Source organism: Diceros bicornis, chromosome 31 (genome assembly GCF_020826845.1).
Source record: "Diceros bicornis minor isolate mBicDic1 chromosome 31, mDicBic1.mat.cur, whole genome shotgun sequence".
Classification (NCBI taxonomy): domain Eukaryota; kingdom Metazoa; phylum Chordata; class Mammalia; order Perissodactyla; family Rhinocerotidae; genus Diceros; species Diceros bicornis.
In genome coordinates this window covers 34,712,909-34,729,163 of record NC_080770.1, presented here as the reverse complement: position 1 = coordinate 34,729,163, position 16,255 = coordinate 34,712,909, and the positions used below count along the sequence as shown (strand labels likewise).

General features: G+C 47.0%; 1 protein-coding gene across 8 annotated transcripts in view; it reads left to right on the top strand.

Annotated features, from left to right (window-relative positions):
* The window catches only part of KIAA1549L (KIAA1549 like), a 288,867-nt gene that overhangs the window by 190,129 nt on the left and 82,483 nt on the right, over window positions 1-16,255 (top strand). For all 8 annotated transcript variants that reach the window (XM_058527183.1, XM_058527182.1, XM_058527179.1 and 5 more), the window contains 2 exons: window positions 4,879-5,050; window positions 14,116-14,279. In XM_058527183.1, the coding sequence (XP_058383166.1) occupies window positions 4,879-5,050; window positions 14,116-14,279 (336 nt within the window). The remainder of the gene's footprint in view (window positions 1-4,878; window positions 5,051-14,115; window positions 14,280-16,255) is intronic.

Below are 16,255 nucleotides of genomic sequence, written 5' to 3'. Positions count from 1 at the left end.
TAGTCAGTTTCAACAACTAGAGCCCTCCAAGTTAACAGTGGACACGTGACCACACAGGGATTTAGGCTGGGAGCTGTGTATTAGACACTGTTGGTGCTCCACCCAAGTCCCCTTACCATTTCTATGAATGACAGTGGACTTCCAACAGCCACCTTTGAATCCATACTGAGATCTTGAGATGCCAGAATCCACTTTGCCTGCACCATGGCTGGCCAGAAGTGCCTGCGAATTAACCCGTGGTGGGGGTGTAAATACCCCAGCTCCCTTGCCCCTTGGCTAGGAGAGTTCTGAAATGTATGTTTTAGATTGTTTCCAGAGCTTTCCCACAGGATTAAGCTTCAGATACCCACTGTGTGAACTGTGTATCCTGCGTTAGCTTCCTTCCCACCTCTGTGTCACCTCCTCGCCCTCCTGTCAGTGCCTTTACCTCACAAATAAATTACAAGCACTCAGCTCTTCTCAGGGTCTGCTTCTAGACAGTGGCCATCCCCAAGGTAGGGGCTCTCAGCCTCTCGAGATTCTTTATCCAGTTCAAGCAAGAGTGGGAGTCTCTGACATGTTCTAGGCAATCCAAATATCTTGAATACCACTAATTTCACCAGTGAGAACCCATTTCTAACATTAGTTACGCTAATTAACAAGCTCTGTTGAGCAAGATATGAAATTACAGGCACAGTCCTGGTAGCTGCCTCTCGAGTGTGGGCTTCCTAATTGGAATCCAGCCAACTGTCCTTGGGGTGTGAACTCCTGATTGGTAATTGACCACATCTAGGGTGTAACTTTACCCAAACACACATGCATAGTATCACACTGCCAACAAGGAAGCGTTTTAAAGGGAATTACAGACATTACCACAGTCTATCTGCAGATCATGTCTCCAGGCAATCTTGAAACTGCAAACAACTCTCTTCTGGAACACACTTCCCTGCACAAGTCAGCATCATGCCCGGAGGGAGACTCTAGGCCTCCCGTTCACAGTTGGTGCATTTGGCCCCTTGTCCTGTTCGATGTTGTTTTGGTTCTAAAAGTCTCTGTGGTCTATGATAGCCTCATCACGAGGAAAAGCGATGGTTAATTTCACGTGCCAGGTTTGTGACTTCCGCTCTGTGTGGTCCGTGTGAGCCCTATAATTCATGCTTTTCCAGATAACAGAAAGGAAGTCGCTGGGACTGGGGCCAGTGGAACAGGATTTGCCTCAGCTGAAGCGGGAGGAAGAACCACCCTACAATCCTGGTGTTATTCATAAACCTAGGAAATTGGCATGTTGAAAAGGGCCCAGTGAGGTGTTCTTTCTCTTGTTTCTTCTGAGGAATCAGTGTGCTTGGCCCCCAGAGTTGCCAGGAAAGTCTGAGTGAACCAAGTGGGATTTATTTCTGCAAATCTCTAATTTACGGAGGCTGTAGATCACCTTCTAACATTACCTTGGGGAAATCTGGGTAAGAAGAATTTGTTATTAAATTGAAGTTGAGTGAAGTTATTAGATGTTTGAATTCATTCACCTCCTGCCTGGTTGTTCCCTTTCCCCACCTCCTCTCCCACGAGGGGCAAGGAAGAACATGCCCAAGTTTTCCAAGTAAAATTCACTCTACACAGCTTACATCATCCTTCCACCCAGAGGCCTTTCTTCGGGATCAGATAATTTTAAAAGATGAGCTGTTTCATGAATGTGGAGATTTAGATGTCTAGAATTTAAAGATATTTCTCTAGTGGATATATCTGACAAACTGAGTCCAAAGAAGAAATATATATGACCAATAAACATTTTTAAATGTTTAAATCCATTTGTCCTCCAAGTAATGCAAGTTTTAACCACCAAAAGATGCCGTTTTCACCTACCAAAGATTGGTCAAGTGGTACTATCCAGTGTTGATGAGGACGTGGCGACACGGGCACTTTCAGATACAGCAGATGGGTCTGACCTTTCTGGAGGGCAAGAGAGCAATTGAGATAAGAACCTTTTAGATGGTCACAAACTTACTCCTAGAAACTCATTTTGAGAAGAGAGATGAACACCAGGACGAAAGAGTGAGAGCAGTGTTTCTCAGAGAGTGTCCAGAAAGTGGGCCTATAAGGTTCTCTGAGGTAAAGCTGCTCTCTGGCCAAGTCACTCTGGGCAAGGCTGCATCCTGTGGCCCCTGCTTAAAGATTCCCAAGGCACGTTGGCATACCAAAGACTCTAAAAAGACTCGCAGTAAAGAAATCTCCTTAATTTTGTTCAACCTATTGGTTTCCAAATTTAAATATCAAGACCCTTGTTTTTAGTAATATCCCCAACATTTTATTATGAATATTTTCAAACTCACAGAAAAGTTGATAAAATGATACAGCTAACACCCATATACTATCTAGATTCTACAATTAACAGTGTACTATGATGCTGTTTTTTATTTGATAACATATATCATTTCCATACCATAAATCAGTTTGGACTGTTCTAGAACTTCATATAAATGGAATCCTTTATTCTATAGATTTCATATAAATGTTTTTTGACTCAGTGTAGTGTTTTTGAGATCCATTCATTGAGTTATTCAGTAGTTTATTCCTTTTTATTGCTGAATACTATTCCCTTGTATGAATATACTACAGTTTGTTTATCCATTCTTCAGTTGATGGACACCTGGGCTTTTTCCTGTTTTTAGCTATTATAAACAAAGCTGCTATGAACGTTCTTCTACAAGCCTTTTTATGGCCATATGCTTTCATTTCTCTTGGTTACGCAGGAGTGGAATTTCTGGTTAATAGGGTTGGTATATGTTAGTTCTGCAAGAAACTGCCAGACCTTTTTCCAAAGCATACCATTTTACACTCCCACCAACCAGATGTGGAGTTCTAGTTACTCCGTATCCTTATCAGCACTCGATGTCAGCCCTTCTTGTTTTAGTCATTCTGCTGGGTGATAGTGGTGTCTTGTGGTTTTACTTTGAACTTCCCCATGCTTATTGGCAATTCAGATATCTTCCTTTGTGAAATGTCTGGTCAGATTTTTTTAAAAACCCATTTTTTATTGGGTTGTAGTAATATCTATTATTGTTATATATAGCATACAAACAAAGGAGTGTAAAAATATGTAGATTTTAAAGAATGCTGATAAAAAGCACACACAACCCAAAGGGTAAGAACGTGACTCTTCCCTTACGCCAGAAGCCTTTTATGTGTCTTTTCTGGGTATACATGCTCCCATTCTTTTCTACCAGAGTTGAGTGTGCTTCTGGATTTGGTGTTACATCAGACCTGTATTTTCTGCACAGATTTTACCATCCGTGTGTGTATCCCTAAACATTACATCATTTGGTTTTGCCTGGTTTTGAATTTTATATTCTGTGATTTGTTTCTTTTGCTCAACATCAGGCTTTTATATTCACCCGTATTGATACAGACAACCACAGTTCATTTATCCTACTCCATAATATTTCATTGTGTGACTATACCATAACTCATTTATCCATTCTACTTCGTGACTTTTGAATGTTTTGGTTTTTTGCTGTTATGAACAATGCTGCTATAAACATTTTTGTAATATCTTTAATATCATATGACACTCATAATCTATAATATATAATTTGGAAAATACTATATTATACTATACTACACTATGATATTTATTAGTTGTTAATTATAGTTGTAAAAAGATAACCTAAATGTTCAAAAGTGAAGGATTAATTAAGTTTTTGAGTCATGTGTACAGTAGAACATTATGTAGGTATTAAAGTTTATGTTTTATTTATAATGATTATTAATTGTTAGTTACAATGCTGAAAATTGAGTAACAATTAAGTGTTTAACAGTAAAGGATTTGCTAAATAAGTTTATGAGGTGTGCATTGAAATGCCGTGTAGGAATTAACATTTATGGTTTTGTTATATTTGAGGCCATTTCTGGATGCAAGTAAAAATGGCAAGATCTGATACTATATACAGTTCTTGAAAATTATTTTTTTTTTTTTTTTTTTTTTTTTTTTGTGAGGAGATCAGCCCTGAGCTAACATCCGCCAATCCTCCTCTTTTTTTTCGCTGAGGAAGACGGCCCTGGGCTAACGTCGGTGCCTATCTTCCTCCACTTTATATGGGACGCCGCCACAGCATGGCTTACCAAGCAGTGCGTCGGTGCGCGCCCGGGATCCGAACCAGCGAACCCCGGGCCGCCGCAGCGGAGCGCGCGCACTTAACCGCTTGCGCCACCGGGCCGGCCCCTTGAAAATTATTTTGTAAAATAATAAAAAGTTTGTGTGGAAAAACGAAGACTAGAAGTAAATACTCCAAAATGATGATGGTAATTTGTGGTAGAGGGATTAGAGATTGTTTTTATTTTACTTCATTTCTTGATGTTTTTCTGTATTTTCAAATTTTCTGTAGTGAATATGTATAACTTGTACAGTGAGAAAAAGCAACAAAGGTTATTTTAGAAAAAGAACTTTGAGTCTCCAAGTACTGCGTCAGAGATCTTTTGAGTTGCAGACATATAAGTTCATTTTTTTTCCTCTCTGGCAATTGCAGGAATTGAAATTAGAAATCTTGTTTGAGAATAACCCAACATGCCCTGAATTAATGTGGAGGCCTATTTTCAAATGAGGCCAGAGCTCTCTGGAGGCTGGAAGACACCAGCATTTTAGCGTTCTCTTCTCCAGCCTCAAACTGTTTTTTTTTCCGCGTGTTCGTATTTTCAAAACCTTTTTCTGCTCCCTGCTTCCCCCTCTGGTGATAGCAGGGCTTCTTGAGATGTTGTTGTTAGGAAGGTACACGAAGGTTGGTGTCTAAATACGTTGTGGGTCCATTTAGCCACTGAAAGCTTCAGCATCAGGAGGGAGGCTGCTGATGCCTGGGTGATTGCAGGTTGATGCAAGATGCCCTGTAAACATGGCCTCTCTTTTTCTGAAAGATGGTAAAGATGCAGCGGGTGCCGGGACCCAAGGACCCAGCGGAGCTGACTTACTACACCCTGTACAATGGGAAGCCTTTGCTGGGGACCGCAGCTGCCAAGATCCTGAGCACCATTGACTCCCAAAGGATGGCCTTGACCCTGCATCATGTTGTCCTTCTGCAAGCTGACCGTAAGGGGATAGTCTTTCCATCCATTATTTTTACTGCCATTAAATGTTTCCTGCAAATCAAAGTGATTCCCTACACTCATGTTAATGGACTCAGAGCTAAACATATTTATGTTCTAGAAGGTTCTTAAATCAGTCAGCTGTTCCTCTGTTGTTTGAAGCAATAGGGTTTAGGTAAGGGATATGTTTTGGATATTAGGATGATGATAATGACATTGCTTTGCCCCAAATCCTACCCACTCTTCCTCCTCAATATAGTCTAGCGAACAGCTAGGAAAAGCACCATAGCTGAGATTATATTTGTCTGCTGGGGAATTAAAGATAAGTTGATTCAGTAAGCATCTGTAGGGTCCTACCTGAACTGTGCTTGGTGCTGGGGGACATGCAGGGTGGGCAAGACCTGGGCCCTGCTCTTGAGGAGCAGAGAGGGAGCTAACGCAGATATGAAGGAGTGGACTGCAGGAAAGTGCTGTAAGGAGCGACGTGGTACCAGTGGACGGAGGGAGAGCTTGCTCTGCAGGGGCATCTGAAAGAATGGACAGAGAAAGGATATTAAAAATAATAGCTGCCTGTTTCAATACCCTCTCCTGAGGCAGCTACTCTGCTTGTTGCTTTACATACATTTCCTCACTTTCTCTTCTCACTGGGGCAACGTACCTCCTGCAGCTCCAAATTGCAGATGAGGAAACTGAGGCTCGTAAAAGTTAACTAATTTGCTCAGAATCACAGAACTAGTACCTAGTTTGCCAAGATCTGAATCTGGATCTGTCTGACTTCAAATGCGTGTTCTGAACTGTATTACACGCTGAGATTTCAGCAGAGGGAGAGGAAGGTATATACTCCGGAGAGAAGGAGCAGCGTGAGAAAAAGAATGGAGGAGAGAAGTACCAGGTGTGCTTGAAAAACAAGGAGTTCAGATTGAAACATGAGGGAGAGTTGATGGGCTTAGAAAGGGGAGCTGCTTGGGAGACACAGGTCTGCGATGGCAGGGGACGGAAACTGCGCATGACGCGATGGCTGGGGGAGCTATTGAAGATTTCTGAGCAGGGGAGTAGTGTCATAGCAACTACCCGTTCTTTAGGGGTGAATCTGTCAGCAGTGTCTGGGGTGAGAGGAGGCAGGACTGGTGGGGAGGCTCTGTGGTGGTCCAGGCGTTAGGGACCCAGACAAAGCTGTAAGGAAAGCGAGGGGAGAGGGGAGGTGATGAAGGCGAGAGATTGGGGGGTAGAAATTTTACATTTGGTAACACGCTGAGCGTGCGGGCATGGACGGTCATCTCCCGTTGATTTCCTAGTTGGTGGCCACACTCCTGAAGACCCTGACACCTGGCTCATGGGTTTCCTCTCCTCGCCATCTCCTGCCTTCATCCAGGGGAGTGTGGCTTCCGTGATGATGGTCCACCCATGTGTTGTTATGGCCTTCACTTCCGCTCGGCCAGCACATCTCACAGACACACCTTTCCCTAGAAATGATGGTCGCCCCCTGCAATCTCATCTTTGAAATGCCATTTTTAACCCAGATTCTCTTCCTTTGCACCTCTCTCCTTCCCTCCCTGTGGGCTCTGGCCCCATCTCTGGTCAGATCAGCTACTTGCTTCATCGCTGTTGCTGCATTGTCTTTCTGTGGGTTCCCCAGGGTTCCATTCTCAGCTCTCTCTCCCTCTCTCCAGGTAGAGAATAAACTGCAGAAGACAGGAGTGGAGGAAACCTTTGCAGGTGCCCAGCAAGAGGTGAAGGTGTTAGAGGGGGAGACTCAGAGAAGTGGATGGATTCGGGATGTTTTTGGAGACAGAGCTGATGGGGCAAGATAATGGATTCTGTGTGTGGCAGGAGGAGGTGTGTGGCCAGAGGAATCAAGGGCGACTCCTAGCTGTTTGCTTGAGGGCTGGTTGTGGTGTCTTCTGTTGAGGTGCAGAAGGTGAGAGAGAGAGAGAGAGAGAGAGAGAGGTTTAGCAGGGCTGGGGTGAGAATGGGGAGATGGGACAGAGAGTTTGGCTTTAGATGTGTTAGGTTTGAGATGTCTCTTAGACATTCACATAGCACTCAGGAGATACAAACTCAGGAGTCATCAACATAGGTGACACTTAGAGCCAAGACAGTGAGTGAGATTAACCAGATTAGCCATGCGTATGGCTGGGGAACCCACTTGAGGGAAGAACTACTACCAGCAAAGGGTACTGAGGAGCAGCCCGGGAGATGGGAGAAACACAGGAGAGGTGGGTCTGGAAATAAGCAAAGAAAGTGAATGTCCTGGAATGGAGGGAGCTACTGTGTCGACTTCCAGTCTTGAGAGGCAAAGTACTGTAAGGACAGAGAAGTGACTGGGTTTGGTAAAATGGAGGTTGTTGGTGACCTTGGCGGGAGTAGTTTCTGGGAAGAGGTGGTAGAGACAGCTTGGCTGGAGTGGACTGAGGAGAGGGTGGGGTGGGGAAGTGGTGACAGCAAAGGGGAGAAGATGAATGGTGCTGTTGCTGGGAGGGCACATGGGAGACAGAGAGTGTGTTTGAATATCGATAGGTTACTGTAATAGAGAGGGAGGCGCCAACCATGCAGAGGAGAGAGGCGGACTGTAGGGGTGATGTCCTGGAGTGGATGAGGGATTTGCATAAGTCGGGGGTCAGACTTAGTGAGGGGCAGGGACAGCTCATCCTTTAGCACCGGGAAGGAAAGCGGAGCACAGGGTGTGAGTGCCTTAGTTCCAGGGGCTTCCATTGCCCCCATCACAGTGGTTTTCTCTCTGTCTCCCTCATGAGCTCTTTAAAAGCAGGTACCACATCTCATTCCTCTTTGACTGTCCAGCTCTGGCCACTGCCTGGCTCCGCTCTTGTGAAGGGAAAAGACTGACCTCTGCCAGGCCCTGAGTGAGGCACACAGTTAGAAGACACCACAGCAGAGCAGTTGAGAGCAGAGCCTTTGATATAAGACAGACCTGGGTTCACATGCCTCCTCTTCCACTCTCTAGCTATGGAGCTTGGAGACAAATTAATGACCTCTCTGACCTTCATTTTCCTCATCTGTAAAATGGTAACGGTCAGGTAAAAACTCTGACCTAGTAGAGCTACTTGGAGGATTGAAAGAGATCATTATTGTGTGTCAAGGGCTTGGCATAGCCCAGGGCACCCAGGAAGCACTTAGTAAGCCGTAGCTGAATGTCTCGTTTATCCATGAGGCAGGACTGACGGAGAGAGGGAGTGAAGAAGGAAAGGTGGCTTGAAGGTTAAGAACCCATATAATTCAGAGAATAGGGTGCTGTTAATGAAAATAGAAATGGGGGTGAGAGGAGCAGCATTTTTAGAAGGGAGAAGGGAATTTATTCAGTTTGGGCCATACTGAGTTTAAGGTGGTGATGAATTAAGGGTGTTGTTGGGTATCAAGGGCGTGTGGGTGGGGTATCAAGGGCTGAGGTTAGGAAGGTTGTTGGGAATTCCAGCCTGGATCTCAGGAGAGAGGTTGAAGTTAGTGCTATAAGTTGTGAGAACGCTTTAGATACAGGTTTGAGAAACTTGGAGAGCCTGGGGAGGGAGTACAGCCAGAGGACAGGGAGACTAGAAATGCCTCCCTCCCGGGGTCAGATGAGGAGGATGCTGAGGCCAGTGAAGACGAGGAGGAACAGAGGAAGATTAGCCCTGAGCTAACATCCGATGCCAATCCTCCTCTTTTTGCTGAGGAAGATTGGCCCTGGGCTAACATCCATGCTCATCTTCCTCTACTTTATATGGGACGCCACCACAGCATGGCTTGACGAGCAGTGTGTTGGTGCGCGCCCGGGATCCGAACCTGCGAACCCCGGGCCGCCGCAGTGGAGTGTGTGAACTTAACCACTGCGCCACTGGGCCAGCCCCGGAACAGAGATGTTTTAAATCCCATTTTCTCCTAATAGTTTTGAAATCAGCCTGCAATGTGCATGTGGGGTCAGCACTGTGAATGGAGAGTCACAGCACTGAACGAGCACCTTGTCCTTCTGAAGGGAGAGTGTTAGCATTCTGTACATTCCAGTGTCTTCTGAATGGCTAGTTCTAGGGCCAGTGTGCAGTGCCCTGTGTGCAGTGCCCTGTGTGCAGTGCCCACTTGACTCACATCACCTCCGGGTGATGGGCCAGCAATGACTTCTAAAGAAGCGGCTGCGTTTCTGGTGGAGTTTTCACCTGCTCCATGTGCAGGGGCTGGGGTAACAGGCCCTTCAGGGGGTCATCTGGCTGATGGAGCAGGAAAAACTCTCCCCACACGGAAGCAGACCAGAGCAGGAATTGGTTTACTTTACACGGCCTTCAGACATTTATCTCAAAAAATGCCACTAAAGGAAGAGATAGACTCACCCTTGATGAAGGGAACTCACGCTCATTCATTCTTTCAGCAGACATTTCCCAGGTGCCTGGCACTGTTGTAAGCACTGGAGGTGTGGCAGCTACAGCAGACAGCAAGGCACACAGACCCCCGCCTCCTGCAGCTTCCATCCCTGAGGGGCAGAGCTAGTCAACAAGATAACTAAGCAGTGTGCTAGATGCTCCTGAGTGCTAGGGAGAAGCATTAGGCAGAGGAGGACTGGGGGATATTAAGGACATAATGCCTGCAATTTTCAGTTGTTGGGAGGTCAAGAAGAAGATCCCTGAGGAAGTAGCCTTTAAGCACCTGGGGACAATGTTCCAGGCAGAGGGGGATGGTTTGAGACACAGCGAGGGGGTCGCCGATGGGGAAGAGTGGTGGCGATGAGGTCAGAGGTGCAGATCAGGGCCCACCATCACTGGAGCCCCACAGGCCGCCCCCGCGTGGGCTGGGAGCCCTGAGAGGGTTTGGGCAGGAGAGCGATGTGGACTGAGCACTGACCAGCTGCTGGGCCCCTGGCTAGACCCTCCCCACCTCCACTCACCCCAGTACGAACTCGGATCTTTTGACAGCCACGAAAACGAGCTGGAAATGTTTTTTGAATTGATTCCTTCTCCTTTCAACATTTGCTCTACAAGAGAATACTTTGTTTTGAGTTTAGACTGTCTGGACCCTTCGACTTCATTCCTTCTGACAAATACTTGTGTGTGTGTATGTCTGTGTATGTGTACGCATGTGAGTGTGCACACACACTTCCACTCATTGTTTGTTAACTAGGGACTGACTTAAACTTGTACTTCAGAAAAATGACTTCTCACAGAAACATCTCACTTCTTCTGGGTCTCAGTTTGCTCATCTGCAAATTGGGGGTAAGAACGGCATCTGGGCAAAGGGCTACCCCAGGCTTAATGCACAGTGGACGCTCAGAACATGCTGCCACCTTTTCCTGTCCTTCCTCCACTGAAATTCTCGCAAATTAACCATTCATTCCTCTCGCCTCCGTGTGTGACTGTAGTTTCAGATCATTATGGCAGTGAATATGGTGGGTTTGGATGACTTCAGCTGACCTAACTTGACTGTCTCTTTGACCGTTAAATGAATTTATTTATGTGCATAAGATAAATCTATTCTCTCCCCATTTACACAGAGGAGAAGGGATTTTACATACCGCACCACGGAGGAATCCAGTCACCACAACAATAAAGCTGAGGAAAGGCAGAACACACATAAATATTTCAAAAACTATAAATCTATATTTGGGGTATCATGTTCCAATACACTGTACATTTTCTCCATCGAGATAGAGTAGCATAGCCAAAAAGAGGCATATTGATATTTTTCACAGAAGCTCTAAGCTTTAAAAATGTTAATGGCATAAAACTCACATATAAATACCAAATTACTAAAAACAGTAGTCATTAAATGTTTAATGTCAACAGAAACACGTTACCTCATGAGCTGTTTTCAGAAGTTAATAATGTGATTAATCACCGATTGATAAAAACTGTGGAAAAGAAGTTGTTTTGAACTAACAGTACTGCAGAGGAAGTGCTGCCTGATGGGAGGGCCCGAGAGGTCGAGGGTGGTTGAAGCCAGAGAGGCCAGCCGGCTCCTCAGGCAGGTCCTCGCCAGGTGGCACTTGCTGGTGGGGCCTTCGTACTCGAGAGTCTGCTCCCCAGCTTTGTGGGCCCCGTAGCCCCCAGAGGTCAGCAGGATCAAGAGGACTAAGTTACCTAAACAGACTTCCAAGAGGTTGATACACAAACCAGATTGGCAGTATGTTAATTTGAAATATGGACTAGAGCTACCAAGGAGATGGGACTTCTCCTTCACCTGCCGTCACTCGATCCCGTAGGGAAACCTGTGTGAGGAGCCAGATTGCAGCAGGGATAACAGTGGATCATTTATACAGTTGTGTGCTGCGTAACAACGTCTCGGTCGACGACAGAGCGCTTAGACAACGGTGGTCCCATTAGATTAGTCCCATAGAGCTAGGTGTGTAGTAGGCTAGACCGTCTTGGTTTGTGTAAGCACACTCGATGATGTTTGCACAAAGAAGTCGCCTAGAAACACATTTCTCAGAACGTGTCCCCGTCGTTAAGCGACGTGTGACTGTATTTCATTCAACTTTTAATTGAGCACCTACTATGTGCAAGGCCCAGTTCTAGGCCTGTGGATGCAGCAGTGAACAAGAGACAGAAAGTCCCTGCCCTCCTAGAGTGTCCCTTCTAATGGAGGGTGGGGAGTGACAGACAATGAGCAAGCACACTTGCGTCATGTCGGATGGTGATATGTGCTTTAGAGCCTTGCCACTCCAACGTGGCCCGGGGGCCTGCTGCATGGGCACCGCCTGGGAGCTGGTTAGAAAGGCAGAATCTCAGGCCCCAGCCCAACCCACAGAATCAGAGCCCACATTTGAACAAGATTCCCGGATGATTGGTGTCCACGTTCAAGTTTGAGAAGCCCTGCTTTAGGAAGAAGAAAATTAAGTAGGATGAGCGGGATGGAGAATGCCAGGGCAGGGATTGTTATTTTATATAGAGTCCAGGGAAGGCCTCACAGATATGGTGACACTTGTGCAGAGCCCTGCAGGAAGTGAGGGAGGGAGCCGTGTGGATATCTAGGTGAAGAGTGTTCTAGGTGGAGGAATCAGCCCAAGCAAAGGCCCTGAGGCAGGAGCATGTCCAGCGTGTTTAAAGAACAGTAGGAGGCCAGTAGACTGGAGCCGAGTGAGTTAAGGAAGGAATCGTGGGCTATAGGGCCAGAGAAGACTGGAGTGGTGGAGGGGCAGGTCACTTAGGGTCTCATAGAAATTATAGGGACTCTGGCTCTTACTCTGAGTGAGTTGGGAGCCTCCAGAGGATTTCGAGCAGAGGAGTGTTGTGATCTGAGTTTTTAAAGGATCAGTACAGCTGGTGTTTCACAAACAGACTATAGGGGACAGGTGCAAAGTAGGAGGCTATTGCAGGAATTCAGGTGAGAGATGATGGCAGCTTGGACCACAGTGGGAGCAGCTGTGATGGAAAGAAGTGATGGAGATGACAGGGCTTGTTAACGAGTAGGATGTTGGGTGAGAGTACAAGAGAAGGGTCAGCACTGATGGCAGAGTTACTGGCCTGAGCAACTAGAGGGAAGGAGTCACCTTTTATTGGAGTGGAGACTATCACAGGAAGAAAAGGTTTTGGGGGAAATGCAGAGTCGGGTTCTGGACAGACTAGATTGAGTGTCTTCTAACTGTGCAGTTGGAGGCGTGAGTCGGCAGATGGGTAAGGGATGTGGAGTGCAGGGTGGAGGGCCTGTTGAAGGTACGCAAGTGAACGTCATCCGCACAGTTGCTGTCTACAGCCTGATGGTCTGTGAGGCCATCTAGGGAGTGGGAGAGAAGAGAACCTGGGTGGTATTAACAGATAGTGCCGCCAACCCAGAACAGCCGGTTGCAGCCATCTGGTCCCCCAGGATAGGCCTGCCATCCGTCCAGGTTACCCACGTCTACCAGTCGGGGCCCATCCCCTGGCATGGGCCAGGCCTCGTCTACCCTTTGCTTCTCTTTTTCTGCATTGCCTGCAGACCCTACTCCCTCCCAATAACAGTAACTTTGGTTACTGTTTTCTTTACTGCAGTTCTAAGAACACATTGGTCCTTTTGATTGGACTGAAATGTTTTCCAAGCTTCCTCACCAGTGATCATGGGAGAGACTCATTCATCTCATGTCGAGGGCATTTTTTTTCTTACATTTTCCTAACCCAACTTACCAAGAAGTTGAAAGAATTGTACAGTGAACACCCATGTTCCCACCACTTAGATTCCACAATTAGCATTTTACTATATTTTCGTTATCACATATCTGGTCATCTCTCTATCCCTCCATCCATCCATTAATCCATCTTATTTTTTGATGCATTTCAAAGCAAGTTGCAAAGTTCAGTAACATTTATTAGCATGCATATCATTGCCTAGAGTTCAATATTTGTTTATGATGTTGAGGTAAAATTTACATACAGTGAAATGTGCAGATCTCACATATCCCATTTGATGAGTTTTGACAAATGTATGCGCCTGTGTGACCCGGATCCCTGTCCTGATGTAGAGACAAGCATCACCCTGTTGCCGTTTGCAGGATAATTCCAGCCCCAGCCTTGGAGTCACCACCGTTCTCATGAGCTAGGTGTGGCCACTGACGGTGGCCAGGTTCCCCTTGACTCTGGCTCTGGGGACAGGCTGACCCTTGGGATAAGATCGAGGCATTTTCAAACTCCCCCACTTGGCCGTGTGGTGGGGGGTGGGGGATCCGTCTGCTCGGTTCCGTGTTTGTCATTGCTCACTTGGAGGGCAACTTCACTACCGTGTTCCGAGCCCGTTCTCTGACCCCAGCACCACCCTCATCCTCAGGTTCCTTCTCTCTTCTCTTTTGACTCACCGACTTCAACAGTGAGGAAGATTGATGCAGCCCATCCTCCTCCTCCTCCTCTTAACAATAGTGAAGGCCAGCATTTAGTGAGCACCTACTGGGGCCACACCAAAGCCCCACGTGGACCTTGTCTCTCTGAAGCCTTGCAGAGTGATAGCCCCATTTTACAGATGAGGAAACGGAGACTCAGAGACCTTGAGTAACTTGCCCAAGGCAAGAGCCTTTCGGATCCCAAACCCTCTTAACCGCCTCATGACTTGGGACAGGGGGTTTATGTCCCGGTTGCTTTCCCTTCACAGTGCTCCTTTCACATGCTTCCTTCCGGCTCTTTCCCACAGCCGTGGTGAAGAATCCGCCCAACAACCTGTGGATCATTGCCGCAGTGCTGGCGCCCATCGCAGTGGTCACAGTCATCATCATCATCATCACCGCCGTGCTCTGCCGGAAGAACAAGAACGACTTCAAGCCAGACACCGTGATGAACCTGCCTCAGAGAGCAAAGGTTCGTGGAAGCGGTGGGAGGAGGAGCAGGAGCTGGGCCTGCGGGCTCTGCCTGCCTTTCTCTCAGCTTTTGGGGCCCTTGCAGCTACCGTCAGAAACAACCTCACCAGCCCACATTTTAAAGGAGACCCTTTATTTTATTGGATTTTTAAAAAATTATGGTAAAATATACATCACGTAAAATTTACCATCTTGACCATTTTTAAGTGTACAGTTCAGTGTTGTTAAGTATATCCACACTCTTGGGCATCCTCTTATAATCTTATAACACGTCCTTATAATCAGGACGTGATAGCTGGTGCCGCCCTCGTGCTCGCTCTGCCATAAGTGCTTTACAGAGAGACCCCACTTAATCCTCACGGCAGCCCTTTGAGGAAGGGCGTGATTTTACAGATGGGGAAACTTAGGCACAGAAAACTATAGGCGCTAGATAGACCCAAAAGGGGCCTTCGAGGTCGTCTAATCTGACACCTCCTTTTACAGAGAAGTGACTCCTACAAGATCACAGTTAGTAAGGAGCAGAACTGGTGCTAGAACTGCGTCTCTTGGGTCCCATCACAGGGCTCTTTGGGGCACATTAGACCCTCAAAAGTGTCCTTCTTCCCCTGGCTGGAGTGGCTTATCTTCAGAGGCTGCCAGGATGGGCAAGCTGCAGGGCCCTGGCCGGGCGGCCGTCGAACTCCAGCTCAGTGGCTGCACTGAAGCCTGGCTGGGAGCCCCGTCCTCTCTCCACAGCCACCACACGTCTGCGCCAGCCACCTCTGGTGCCTGGGAGGGGAATGGACTGAGGACGTTCCAAAGGCTGTTTCCAGTCACGCAGCTCCCTTCATGCTTCCCCGAGGGAAACATAATAACCTGCAGTACTGGTGTTGAAATAAGGCCTCACAGTTTGCCGGGCTCTTCTCAGTCTGTCACCTCATTTGCTCGTCACAGCAGCCCTATGAGGTAGGTCCTAGTCAGGGCAGGTTTTATTATTTTCATTTTACTGCTCAGAAACCCAAAGGAAGGAGAGACAGCGGGCCTTGTGCAAAAGGGGGCGACCTTTGCACAAGGCGACCTAGCTGCAGAGGGGCGACCCAGGTCATATCTGAGTCTTTGGGCTCTTTCTGCTTCCTATACCCTCCGGACGCGTGATGTCTGGCAGGTGGAATCCTCTTCCAGCTCTGAACTTCTGAACTTTGTCCACCTGCGCAGGAATGAAACGGCGAAGGGAATTTCATGTCCGTTGGAATGTAGGTCATGGCGATTGTCCTTGCTGGGGGTCCCGCCTGCCTAGTTCTTCCTGCGTGAGCACCCCTTGCTTCAGTGAAAGAAATCAAATGAATTCATTGTTTATTAAACTGATTCACCTGTTGCGAAGCTGCAGCTTGATTAGACACTCTTTGTCCTGAAGAGCCCGGCGCTGAGGAATGTTGTTCTGTGTCTGCTGACACAAAGGCACCTGCATCCCAGACGTAGCCCGATGCTGGTAATTACCCAGGCAGTGAAAAATGAAACTGCTCCAAGAAGTGGTATTTCATTTCCCTCTTAGCTTAGTGACAACCTGAGCCTTTCAGACAGAACAGTCTTTACCAGAATCTACTTGCAGCCGAGTCCTGGAATGCAAAACATGCCATACTGAGGTTGTAAATGCCATCTTTGTGTTATAGGTTAAGCCAAAATTTTATGAATTTGTCAGGACGCGCCGGGCAGCATGTGGTTTCAGCATACCTTCTGGCTTGAAAGCTGTCTGGCTGGAACAGATTAATGTTTGTGGGTTTTCCTAAGCCCCTTTTATGTCCCTGCCCGGGGCGTTGTGCTTGGAGAGATACCTGGCTGATGTTGAAAATACAGCAAATTTATGTTCCACGAGACGATTGAACTCCCCTGTGTGTGGTGGTGCTGGTGGTTTTCTCCCTCCCTGAGGCTGGGCTACACGCTTTGATTTCCAAAGCCCTGTTATCACGGGAAACCAGCAGGGTGAAACTGCCTCTTTCT